Source organism: Eumetopias jubatus, unplaced genomic scaffold, assembly GCF_037043125.1.
Source record: "Eumetopias jubatus isolate StellerSeaLion01/CBP00866 unplaced genomic scaffold, mEumJub1_p1.0 scaffold_13, whole genome shotgun sequence".
In the NCBI taxonomy this organism is placed as follows: Eukaryota; Metazoa; Chordata; class Mammalia; order Carnivora; family Otariidae; genus Eumetopias; species Eumetopias jubatus.
The window spans coordinates 26,887,538-26,900,678 of NW_028274819.1; the positions used below are offsets into that span (position 1 = coordinate 26,887,538).

Consider the following 13,141-nt stretch of genomic DNA (forward strand, 5'->3'; position numbering starts at 1 on the left):
CACGGCCAGCTAGCTTCCAGGTGCCACAGCTCATCCCTCAGAAGGACCACAGCAAGCACGGCTGGTGCTGGCCACTTCTCCCGCAGGCTCCGGGTTGGTTAAGCATGGCCACTGCCTTCCCTTGGCCTTGGCACCAACACCTTCCAGATTCTACCCAGCAGCCAAGATCCACAAGAAACAGGCAGAGGGGCAACTTCCACCTTCGTGGAGTCAATGAGCACCCAGAGGCAGTTGCTCTTTCTGGCTTATTTATTAAAAATAGATTTTCTATCCCTCCCTCACCCCTGCTAGCAAAAAGGTCTTGCCCAACATTTTTTCCCAAATAGATTAAGTAACAGATTTGGGGACTCAAGGTCCTATTCTTAAATTAAGAGCTCAGGCTTTTCTGGGCCATGGGGCCGCAGGCCTGCGGAGCCAGGAGTGGGACGGTTTACGGTAGAGCGAAGCCCAGGGCACAGAACAGTGACCTGCCGCAGCCACCTGGTTAGAGCTACCGCTGCTGCTCTAGGCCTCAGGGCGTCCGGACAAGGCCCTGATGAGAGGCCCAGGGCTCAACTAGTGGCCTCCTACGCGTCACCAGAAAGCTGTGCGTTTAATCCTGAGACGGGAAAGAGTCAGTGTGGCTTCCATAGATGTGAGAAGGAGCTAATACAGCTGGGCCCAGAGCAAAACAGGAACCTACGGGGGGGAGAAGGCCAGGCGTGCGGGAGGGGAGACAGGCCCTCGGCAGTGCCAGAGGTTTGCCCAACTGTCGAGTTCTAGGTGGACCGGCAAGGAAGTGCCGTTGCCTTAAGCCAAGCTCAGCCCACGGACTGAATTCCTGGCCAGCTTCCGGGTCTGGCGGGGGCTCTCATTGCCTTTAACAGTCTAGGCCGCCGCCGCCGGGCCCCGCCGGAGACAGCTCGGGAAGTCGGGGGGGCTCTCCTTACGCATCAGCCGCTGATGCCCACGCTCCTATTTCTTCCGCTTCAGTTTCAGATCTTTTTTGTTCTTCATGTCTCTGTTTTTCTTCAACTTTTTGTTCTGTTTGGGATCTTGTTTGGCTTCCAGCTTCCTTTTCTTGTCACTGGAGAAAAAAAACAGAAAAACCATGAGTAGAAAGAGAAAGAAAATGAAATATGCAGATCTGTACCATCTTTCAGACTGCTCTGCTTTAGGCTTGCTTTGCTTTGTCCAAAAGGGTTTCCACCTTTGGAAACATTAATGACATTAGACACAAATGTTCTCTGCAAGCCTATCCGCATGCCAGGCACTGGGCTGGGGAGACATGCCGACCCAGTTCCTGCCCCGACCGGGCTCTTCCTCGGACAGGGGAACAACTCTCTCTCTTACCACCTGAAACCAGAGTTCTCTTTGGAGTGCTGTTCATTCTCCACTCCTGAGACCTCAAGGAAAATCTCAGGTGTCATAAGGAGGATTCCCTCCCACTGCTCACCACTCAGGATTACCCAGGAAAGCAGACATATTATCCCAAGGACCCTAAGGAGAGTCTCGAATACAAAGCAGAAGACTTCCAGGAAAACCTTATAATACTTTGTGATGTGGCATTATTTTATTTTTCCTGAATGAGAGAGAAACCTAAAGAGCAGTAACTCAGGTTACACATTTCGGCCGGCCAGCAGGAGCCTGACAGGTCACTACTGGAGTCACTCAGCAAATGGCCACCTTCCTTCCCCTTACAGCTTAAAGATCCTCTCTAGTGGCATTTTGCCCTGGAAACAAACACGTCCCTACGAGGAGAGAACGAACAGTTCTATCCACAGACCACCAACATCATCTGAATGAAGTGACCTCTGGGGGAAAAAAAACAACAAAACACTGGTATCTATCATCCTATTCTTTGAGGTGAGGCCTTGCTTTTTTAACCTCCAAGAGTACAATTGACTCAGAGCCCTGAAGTACCACAAAGGTCAGGGAATTCAGGAGGCTCCTCACCGGCAGTAACAGTCAAACAAACAGCAGGCAAAGCCAAGCTCTGAGGAGTGAGGAACCAGCCATCTCCACACCCGGCACATGCCCCGGCCTTTTGTTGCCGTCAAAGCCCCACGCTCAAGGCTGGGGCCGTCGTGGGCCCTGTGCCGCATCTGCCTTATTGTCCAAACCAGAAACTAGGACACACTGACAGTGGGCTCTTGTGCCACATCTGAGAGCATCTGGGGGGTAAGGCTGACATCAATGCTGGAACCTTCAAAATGCCACGGTAACTTACAAAGACGGCAGAAGACAACATTGTGATTTCTGGGATCTACAGTTGCTAGAGTCACAAGACTTGTCTTTCCAAATACATCCTCTAAGGGACCCTGTCCTGTGGCAATGCCAAGAACTCCCCTCCCTATTAACCCCAAACCAGATGTGGAAGTTCACCTCCAGAGGCCCAGGGCAGGGGAAACCTCATTCTCTTCCAGAGGGAACTCTGATGAAGGTTCTGGCCCGAGGAGCCACTGTCTACGAACGCTCCCCTCTGCAGAAGAGCAGCCGGAGGGGATGGTTATCAAAGCGGGGTGCACGGACTCCTGGGGTCCCCCGGACCTTCCAGGGGGGCCCCAAGGTAGAAACTAGTTTCCTAACGACATAAATACACTGTTTGCCCTTCCGTTCTGTCCTCTCACAGCTGACCGGTCTTCCCGCGGCTGCGAGGTGTGTGGTGGCACCAGACTGAATGCGGAACATGAGCCAGCTGCCTTCCATTAAGCCGGATAGTACCGGTTTGCAAAATGTAAAACAGTGCCTGCCGCTCTAAGATTTTGGGGCGGGGGCGGGTAGTATTTTTTAAGACAGCAAATCAATAACAAATCCATGACTGTTCATTTTGGATGAGTACTTGTTTCTGTTTTTCATTTCTAATATTAGAAATCTCAAAAAATACAACGCACATAAACAAAAGGCCTTTGGGGGCCCTCAATTTTTATGACGCTAAGGAACTCTAAGCCCTAAGCCTTGGAGAACCCTCGGCACAGAGGTACAACTCCAGTCCTCGCGGTGGACACAACCTGCTCCCCATGCCGGCTCCCCCTCCTACTGGCTGGATGCTCCTCGGGAAGTCACCGAACCCCCTCTAGCCTCGGTCACTTCATCTTTAAAGCGGCGCTGGTACTAAAACAGCCACCACCGTTGTTCTGAGGGGAACGGGACACCGCACCCAAGCCCACAGTGGCCCCACGGCCCACCTCATCTGCAGGACAGAGGACACCAAAGCTGCGACCCTCCAAGGAAAGAGCAGTGACTTGTCCCTCAGAGCTTTTGTCTCGGGCCCATCTAGTGAAAGTCACTAGGGAAGCACAGAAGCCACAAAGCCTCTCCGGTCAGAGGTCGTGGGGCCCACCTCACCTCTTCAGGCTGACGATGGAGGCATTCTGCCCGGCTTTGTTCAAAACTTCATTCCATTCTTCGTCATCCCCACGGATTATGTATCTAAAAAAAAAAAAAAGGAACCGTCAAAGCCTGCTTAAAAGAAGACAGCAAGGACAGCCTTGTCAGACGCGGCGTGCGGCAAGCCGGCCTGCTGTGTCAGCGTGAGCGGCAGGGGAAGGGGCCGCGAGCACAGCAGGGCCCGGCCAGACAGCTGAGCTCCGTTGCAGCAAGGGGGGCCACCAGGCCTGCCAGGAGTCCGACTCCCACTCACTGCCCCCCAGGGGAGCCTCCTGTCGCCCCCCCCAATCGTTCACTCCCACCTCCAGCAGCACCCTTACAGCTGGAGCTGGAAGGGGACCAAGAGTCCTAGTACACAGAGGGTTCCACAGCATGGGGTTTTGTGCTTTAGGCAGAATCCTTTCTTCAAATTCACATGCAAAAGCCAAATACAATGCGGCCATTAAAAATGATCCTCATCAATCAGCATCCCCCCCTTCCCTGAGGGGCCTGAGGGAAAATCCTCCCAAATTTTGCAAATAGTGAAGGAGGAAGCTTTCAGCTGTGAGTGCTTCTAGAAGGATGCCATGCAAGGCAGCCAAGGCGCCCAGAAGGGGGTCAGAAGAGGCCCGCAGACAGGTCCTGAGAGTCCTGACGGCCAAGGCGGAGCCTTCGCTCCCCACAAGCCAGGCAGAGGCCTTACTGAGAGAGGTCCATGTTCTTCAGCTTCCCCACTTCTTTCTTGTGTTTCTCCTGGAATTCCTTCGCTGCCTCATCCTGCAAAGGCCCAGAGACAGTCAGAGGCAAGCCGAGGACGAAGCACAGAAAAAGGGAGGGGGCAGAATGTCACCGTGACCAGCACACATGCCCACCATCAGCGGCAGCTCTTACCAAAGACACAGGAATATAAAATGTGCATTGGGAAAAGTCCAAAAGGACCAACAAGAAGTTGTCAGCAGCTGCTGCTGGAGAGCGTGCACGCATGCAGTGGGGAGCTCACACACGGGAGACGCAGGGAGCTCGAGCTGGCTCCGCCTACAGAGCCTTGGCCGGCGGGGGTCAGGGCCAGGCACCCCTCCTCCAGGGGAATGGGTGCAGGGCCGGCGGCACCAGGCCTTCAGCGGGAACGTACCAAATCATCACTGAGGGTCTTCATAGTGGGCTCCATAAGCACGTCCTTCACTGCCGCCATCTGCTCCTCAATGGCCCGTTCCTGCACCTCACTGAACAGCTGCAAGACCACAGGCAGGAGCGGAAGATGAAGCCGAGGCAGAGTCCCAGCCCCTCACCCCCGAGTCACTCGGCACCCACTTCCTGGACACCCCCAAGTCACTCGGCACCCACTTCCCAGAGCAGAGTGCGCGCACATCCACCGTAAGAGGGCAAGAACACAGACTTTTAGAAAGACAGCAAATTCCTCACACTGTGGCCTCTGGGAGAAAGCATGGAACAGTACAGACAGAGCTGAAGCCCGACCCTTAGGGGGTAGGTGGGTGGGTGGGTGGGTGTGTGTGTGTGAAAGAGAGAGAGAGAGAGAGAGAGAGAGAAAATCTGAAATGTTAACATCTATTTACATCTACTTATCTTAAGGCAGGGAGTGAGTTTGTTAAATTATTTGAAACTGACCAGAACCCTGCCCTTGGCTGATGTTACCTTCACAACTTTGCGGATGATCCGGTTGAAAAGTCCCATCAGCTGGCCTGCGGGCAGCTCGATCTCCTTTTCCAGCTGGTCCACAGACTTATGCTGTAGGCCAATTCCCAAGAGAAGAGCCTGGAGGATGGAAAATCTGCTGATGTGGCCACCAGGACAGGCCCTTGCCCATTAAAACGGCACCAAGAACCAGTCACTCTTTTGACCACAGCTATGTGGTACGAACTATGGACTTTGCTGGCATCTTCTCTTTCATCCCATTACTGAAACCACCAAGAAATTCTCCCCCTTCCTGAACTCCCCAAACTCATTATCCTGACAAAAGCTGCTTTAGAGCTGCATGAGAAGTTCAGGGTGTCCCTGACCTCTGCTAAGTTCAAGTCAGAATCAAAGCAACGTGGTGGGGTGGGAAGGGCGTGGGTTGACCGCAGCTCTTCTGCGTGCTAACTGTGGCTGGGCACATGACTGACTTCTGAGTCCAAGTGTCCCCACCTGTAAAATGGGGAGAACACTACCTACCTATCAGAACCGCAAGGAATTAAATGCACAAAATTGCACCCGAGCATCCCAGCCGACACCCAGCACACAAGCAGATGACCTACTGACTGGGCAGCAGACAGGGACAGGTCCCCCAGCTGGTTGAGGAAATACATCCGGGAGATGGCCGGGATCAGGTCCATGATGAGATGGTAGTCCACCATGTTCCGTGAGTACATCTCCAGCCTCTTCAGGTCATAGGAGAGGAAGAGGGCTTCCAGTTCCTCCCGGCGCAGCGCTGTACGTGCAACAGAGCCAGACAGGTCAGGGCAGGTCAGGGCAGGTCTCAAGGTGTGACAGGATTCGCAGATCACACACACAATGGTCCCCAGGTGGCACGCTAATAGCTGCTCCTCCACAGGGCCTTGAACCAGAGCAGGAGAGGAGCCGCCTGAAAGCGCCTGCTCACCGACATAACACACGGCCCTGGGCAGCCTTGACCTTCACCCTGCAAAGGGGGAGGCAGCTCCAGGCCACACAGGGAGCGGGGAAGGCTGGGGTGCACCCCTTGCTCAGAGTTCCATGCCAACACATCAGACCAAGGAAACACTCCTTCCCCACTGTGTCACTTCTCAGGACCCAGCTTCACAGAAAGTGTGTGCTCTGCCCAGTTCAAAGAACACAGCTTTTTCCATCAAAATATAACTGGCAAAAAAAAAAAAAAAAAAAAAAAGGGACACACACACAATGAGCAACAGAAGAAAACCTACAGCTGTTAATACTAAGGATCCACTTTTTAATATTTTAAATATTCAAACAATTTATAAGCCCAAAGCACTTTCCATGTGTTAGCCACATAAGGTTGGGCGCATGTTCTTATTACAATTTCATGAATGAGACTGAGCCTCAGAACTAAGCTAGTTACCCCAGCTCACAGGATTTAAATCAAGTTCCATAATTAACTACCTGTATGACCCTATTTGACATCTGAAGTCAGATCCCATCTCCAAAGCTTTGTTATAAAAATGGAAGGTACTATGGGTGCTGGTGCCCCTAAGGCAGAGCAGGGCCTGGGGTGGGGGGTGGGGTGGCAGTCAGTGGGAGATGCAGGCCTAAGACCCGTCCCTCAATTCCTAAAATTCCTAAGCCAGCCTTCTTCCTGGACCACCACGCTCACCTCACCTCCTCCTCCCACGAAACATACTAAGATCTGCCACCACCAGCCCTCCGCACCGGCCCTCACAGCTCACCTGGTTGTGCTGGCTTCCCAATGTTCTTGTTCTGAATGATGTTCAGAGCCAGGGGGGGAGAGAAGGTGCCGAACTGGTAGGACAGCAGGGCTAGGAACCGCCTTCGGAAGTCTGTGGAGTACAACCACACGCAGTCAGAGGTGTGGGGGCCCCTGGCCTGCTACCTCACTGCCCCCTTTCCCCTCCAATTTACCTTTCCAAAAGGCGGGGAGCCATGCTCCCCGGTCAGCCTCCTCCTCATCAGTCAGTGTCTTCAGCATGATGCATGAGTGTTCCCCAGTCAGGTCATTCTGCGAAACACAAATGCCTGCTTGGCATCAAGAGCGCCGTTTTTTGAAGCATCTGTCACTGCTGAAGGGCAAGCAGGCAGGGTGGGAAGATGCGGTGCCTCCCTGGGCCTTTCCTTCCTCCCAGCTGGGAGAGAGCCCTCTGCACACAGCCTGCACCTTCCCCACAGCTGTCAGAGGCCACTCGGTTCTGACTCCCTAGCAGGTGCCAGCCACCACGGCGGAGCAGAGCGGTTCAGATCGTCCGAGCACGTGGTCTGCTCTGGACCCACGGAAGTGAGCCACTTGCACACATCAGGTCAGATTCTGAACTCAGAGTCATTACAGCTTAAATTCCACGTGATCCAATCCACATGTTTTGGAACCTTACAACAAAACTCCTGGCCCTACACCTAGAATTCCCATACTGGCAATCAGCTTACAAATGCAAGCTTCTTTAGGTGCTGAAATAGTGGGTACAGGTTTTTAAATTTTTATTAAACAACAACCACAAGACCCCACACCATAGAAATATCTAATGGATTTCGACAAAGAGCATTCACAGAAAACACCCACACCACGCCACAAATGAGCGGCATACAGAAGCACAGCAATAATCCACAATCTACACTGAGCTCAATGGTCTGCACCCTCCTTGCTGCTGACCAGCAAACTTACAGCCCAGCCTCAACTAAAACCACTAACAAGGACCCAGCCCATCTGGGAGCTGCTCTATGCCCACACGGAAGCAGCCGAACACCCAGTGGTCTTTGCCAGGCCCACTTTAAACACTCAAATGGGTACCATCCTTGGATACTGGCCTTGTGTGTTCAAAAAAAAAAAAAATCAAATCTCCAACACTCCTTCTCTCAGCTGACAGCCTCTCCTCCCTGGGAAAACAGAAACAACCAGAAGAGAACTTCATCTACCCAATACCAACTCAACCAACCGACACCTTCTGTGCCCAAACTCTCTGCCTCCCCTGTTGCTGTGAAGGAGGAGGTGGCCACCTCTCCTCCTGCACTCGGGTTCCTACTCCCCCTTGCCTCCTCAAGGTCTGCAATCAGAGCCCTGTCACCTATACTACTATTTGTACAATCTCTACAGGATCATACCCTGCAGCAAACAAGCATGTTCTAGAATCTTCCATCTGACAAACTCCCCTTAATGCCAATGTCCCTGAAGCTACCTGGCTTCTCCATCCCCTTTTGCTTCCCCTAAAATCATCTACTTCCTCACTTCCCCTTCTCTCCAGTTGGGCTCTACAGCAGCTGCTCTCCCTCTAATCACCACTGCCAACAAGACCACTGGCCATTTAGTTGTCCTTAGCTTACCTGCTCTCCCACAGCCACAGATTCCCCCTTCTCTCTTTTTGGAGAGAGAATATGTGCACGCAGGCCTCTGTAGGGGCAGAAGGAGAGGGAGAGAGAGAATCTCAAGCAGCCTCCAAGCTTAGCACAGAGCCCAATGCAGGGCTGGATTCCACGATCCTGAGATCATGACCTGAGGCAAAATCAAGAGTTGGACGCTCAACCTACTGAGCGACCCAGGCGCCCCCACCCTTCCTGAAAGACTGGTTAAACTTGCCTTCTGATACCTTCCCCTACTTTCTTCTCCAGCTCAAGGCCACTCCTCTGTCAAGGACCCACTCCTCTGAAGGCTGGAGAGTCCAGGATGCACCATCCTCTCAGCTGACCTTCAGTCTCAGTTTTCAATAACTTTAAAAATGTACTCATTCACTGAACCAAAGTATTTACTGAACACAATACTACTCTACACGGTAGATGCTATTAAGCGCTGGGGTTATAGCTGTGAAGAAAACAAAGTCCTCGACCCTAGGGAGCACATTCTCCTGAGAACACGCTCCCAAGTGTCCATCTCCAGCCCCAACCTCTCCCTGGAGCGCCAGACTCCTGTAGGCAACCAGTTGTCCCACGTCCCCATCAGGTATCCGATAGCCTGTTACACTGCACCAGAGCATTCCCAGTGTCTGCTCCAGACCTGTCCCCTCCAGCAGCTCTTCTCAGCAAACAGCACCTCCATCTTCCAGTTTTTCACCCAGAATCCCAAGCCAAAAACCCAAGAATTATCCTCAAGTCTTCTGGTTCACTCATCCTCCAATCTAATCCATCAGTTCAACCCCCAGACATACCTGGCCTCTGCCACTTCCGTCTGTCTTCACCACTTCCTCTCAGCCCAAGCCCCATCTCGGGCACCCACCTCCCTGCCTTCACTTTCAGGCCGCCACCGTCCACCACGGTCTACACAGCAGTCACAGCTCCTTAACACCTTCCTCCGACCGGACGGGAAAAGAGAGTCCCCACCCACCCTCGCTGCCCCACTGTGACCCACACCAGCCTTCTTTCGCCTCCTTCAAATCACCAAGTCACTTCCACCTCAGGCCCCACACTCGCTGCACCCGCTGCTTAGAAACACATTTTTCTCCAGGAATGTCCACATGGCCGGTCCACTCTGATCATTCAGGGTCCAGTTTGAAAGGCCACCCTTCGGAAGCCTGACCACTCAGTACACTACGATTTCAGTGTTTAGGTTTCTTCACGGCACCTAGTGTGATCTGAAAAGTTCTCGTTTTCTTCACTTTCTTGTTGCCCATTTCGACCCATTAGAAAATAAGCTTCGTGGCTTATCTTGCTCACAGCAGATGGTAAATAAATGAATTTTTTTTATGAACTCCCAGTCAGTAATTCCCCCTTCCATAATCTCCATGGCTCTGTCAGCCATGCAGTTACATCCCTCCCTCAGACACCAACTTATAATCGGAGTCTGTCCACCTGCAACCCTCTCCTAAAAACATGGTTTTACTTTTTACAGTAATATTCGAAGAGGCCCCCAGGCTGCAGGATTCCAGAATTTGATGAACAAGTCCATGTGCACCTCTGCCACTTTATAATCGAGCACAAGGGCAGGCACACACCAGGTGTGCACCGCACAGCACGGGAGTAAGGCCAGGGATGACAGCGGTTTCAGTGTCCATCAGAATAAACTTCTTGCAGGCAGGGGCACACGTGCTCAGAGCACAGAAAGAGGCACCAGGGCCTAAGGACAGGCCTGTCACCAACTGTAACTGCAAACCCACACCCCTCCTCTGCCTCACTCACCGGGGTCTGTCTCAGATAAACAGGAACAAACCCAGCTCGTTTCCAGAACCTGCGAAGATACAAAAAGAGCAGCGTGCACCTCCTGAGAGCAGCTGACACATGAACATGGGAAGGGTATTCAATGGATGGCTGACAGACACACCAGCCAGAAAGGCACGTGCACACACACACACACCCCACAGAACTCTCATTCTGGGGACACCGAGGCCATGGAGTGACGTGAGGAAGGGAGGGCAGGCAAACCCTTACTTGAGGAGCCGAGGGGTCAAGCCATAGGACACACCCAGGTAATCCAAGTGCTCAGCAGGCCTCTCGTTCAGTTTGAGGAGTAAGGGAGGCAGGTCCTTCCGAGGAGTGATGACCTCTTCCAACAAGCTGACGGCCTGGAGGATGCGGAAAAGAACATAGTGCACCCGGCCCAGGAAGAGGGAGCTCAGTGACATTCCCAAGCACGCCCACCAAACAAGGCTCGGACCTAAACCCGGCTAAAAACTGGGACAGGTTTCTTTGTTGTTTGTTCCCTGGTTTTTAATATACAGGCACACCACTAGGTCCAGTGATCATTCCCAAGTACACCAGACACCTGGACACACATGAAATCACACTGCTCCAAACCGAGAATTCAGGTAAACAGCCACACAGTTTCAAAATGCCTAAATATTTAAGAAGAGACAGGGCCTGAAGATCCAGCTCTGTCACCAGGTGGCTCTGTGACTTGGGCAGTGACAAACCCCTAAGCCGTCCCTTAAATACAAGCCCCTTGCCCACCTCCTGAACAGGCATATTGTGAAAATCAAGTGAATGTGTGTGAAAAACTGTCGCAGTTCATGCCGTTAATGATCTTACCAAGAGAGACACAACTTCCCTTAGTCTGGGCCCAGCGACCGGAGGAGGAGTCTGGTGCGAAGGTGGAGCACACATGCGCATTATCTGGGAACTCATTAAGATACACAGATCTCGGGGCCCCACCCCCACCCTCTGACTCCGGAGGCCTGGGGCAAGGCTTGAGAACTGGCATTTTTAACAAGTATCCAGGTGATGCTGATGATGCTGATCTGAGGTTCTCAACTCAAGTGCCTCAAGAAGCTGCTGCTTCTCCAAAACAGGAGGAAATCTGCTAGCGATCTGAGAGCCCAGACCACTGAACAGTTGTTGTTTTTTTTTTTTAAGATTTTATTTATTTATTTGACAGAGAGATAGAGAGCACAAGTAGGCAGAGTGGCAGGCAGAGGGAGAGGGAGAAGCAGGCTCTCTGCTGAGCAGGGAGCCGGACATGGGGCTCGATCCCAGGACCCTGGGATCATGACCTGAGCCGAAGGCAGCCGCTTAACCGACTGAGCCACCCAGGCGCCCCCACTGAACAGTTCTTGATGCTCCTGAAGACGCAGAGAACCATCCTCCTGGGAACAAGGAGCTCAGCCAAAAGATGCTTACCTCGCTGCTGACGGTGTGAATTTCTTGTGGCGTCTCAAGGACATTTTCCTCAAGACAAGGGAATCTGCCTTCGAAGTACATCTGAAGCAGCTGCATGGCTCGGCTGCCATAGCCCATCTGTGAGCAAACACAGAGAGAAACAGACAAAAGGAAGAGAAAGGTTCTCAATCTGTGGAAACCACCTCTACACCCCTGTACTCTCCCAGAAAGCCTTCACTCCGAGTCAAACTACACTTGGCAGAGAACCGATGATATCCCTCAGTGAGGTCAAAGCAGAGACACTAAGAACGAGCACACTATGACCCTCACTCTCACACCATCTAGCCTGAGCAGGAGGAGGGCAGGTCCCCAGATCAGCAAGCCCCAAACTGGCATCTCCATAGCTGACTCCTCAGTGGGGATTTCTAAAGAGATGGGAGCTAACTGTGGAAAGTAGGTCAGGTTCACAGGTGCCCTGTCTTCACGAAAGAAAAGCAAGCATATACAATCATCCTGTCCACCCGCCAACCCCTAGCCCCGGGGCAACTGTCCACAGCAGAGGAGGACCCCGAACTGCTTACTCCTTGACGAGCCACCCATCCAACCAACCAAATAAATACACCTGCCCTAGGGAGCCGCCAGCAGCACAGCTGCAGCTAATAAAGCCCAGCAGGTTGGAGAGGCATGAGGCTGCATTACCCCTTGGTAATCCGGGTGAACAGCAATGCGAACAACCCTTCCACCTGAAAGGCCGCCGAAGTCTGGGTCTTGGAACTGTGTGGGAGACACGAGCCAGGAAGTGAGCCACCAAACATCCTCCAACCCCGCCAGCTTCCCTCACTCGGCCAGGTCAGGGAGAGGGTGGCACCTGTTCCGACACCGTCCACGGGATCAGGTCCCCCGAAGCCTTCTTGCCTCGAGACAGGCTGTTCAAGATGGACTGGCGAGAAATCTCCCCCTCAAGGCACACCTACGGGGGAAGCAGGACAGTGCAGACAGAGAGGCCGGACGTAGGCATCGAGCCCACTCATGGAACATCATCGGCGCTCTGCTGCTGCCTCTCTGACAAGGCCGGCTGTTTCCACTCTAGTTCGGGCTCAATCCTGCAGCAGATTCCTCCATTTCCAATGGAAGTTTCAGGACTGTGCCCTGGGGGCATCCTGACACTGTCATCCATAAGGCAGAATACAGACCTCCTCCTGGCCCACAGAGCAAAAACTACGCTAGAAGACGGTCTCCATGCACGGTGTGCATGTGTGCACATCAATTAAGACACAGGATGCTCCCGCAGCTCTGTATGACACGGTGCAAATTCACAAGGACTCCGGTGTCTAACAGGAGAATGGTTCAAAACAGTATGGTATGTGCATAAATGAAATGCAATGCAGCCTTTAAACTGTGCAGATTATGAGTATCTGACAGGCTGAAAAAAAAACGCAGATTCCAAAACACTATGATCTCACGTTTACGAAAAGGAAAAATAATATAGAAATGCAGAAGTAGGGACGCCTGGGTGGCTCAGTTGGTTAAGCATCTGCCTTCAACTCAGGTCATGATCCCAGGGTCCTGGGATAGAGTCCCACATCGGGCTCCCTGCTCAGTGGGGAATCTGCTT

At 52.6% G+C, this 13,141-nt stretch overlaps 1 protein-coding gene across 1 annotated transcript in view; it reads right to left on the reverse strand.

The window, feature by feature from the left end:
- Positions 1–231: 231 nt before the first annotated feature.
- NAT10 (N-acetyltransferase 10) overlaps positions 232–13,141 on the reverse strand; it is a 37,859-nt gene continuing 24,949 nt past the window's right edge. Inside the window, exons 17-29 of the mRNA XM_028087701.2 lie at positions 12,395–12,496; positions 12,226–12,300; positions 11,548–11,664; positions 10,363–10,496; positions 10,114–10,162; positions 6,922–7,018; positions 6,729–6,839; positions 5,604–5,776; positions 5,002–5,121; positions 4,481–4,579; positions 4,052–4,125; positions 3,328–3,411; positions 232–1,066 (exon numbers count right to left, since the gene is read on the reverse strand). Of these exons, the coding sequence (XP_027943502.1) occupies positions 955–1,066; positions 3,328–3,411; positions 4,052–4,125; positions 4,481–4,579; positions 5,002–5,121; positions 5,604–5,776; positions 6,729–6,839; positions 6,922–7,018; positions 10,114–10,162; positions 10,363–10,496; positions 11,548–11,664; positions 12,226–12,300; positions 12,395–12,496 (1,347 nt within the window). The 3' untranslated portion in view covers positions 232–954. The remainder of the gene's footprint in view (positions 1,067–3,327; positions 3,412–4,051; positions 4,126–4,480; positions 4,580–5,001; positions 5,122–5,603; positions 5,777–6,728; positions 6,840–6,921; positions 7,019–10,113; positions 10,163–10,362; positions 10,497–11,547; positions 11,665–12,225; positions 12,301–12,394; positions 12,497–13,141) is intronic.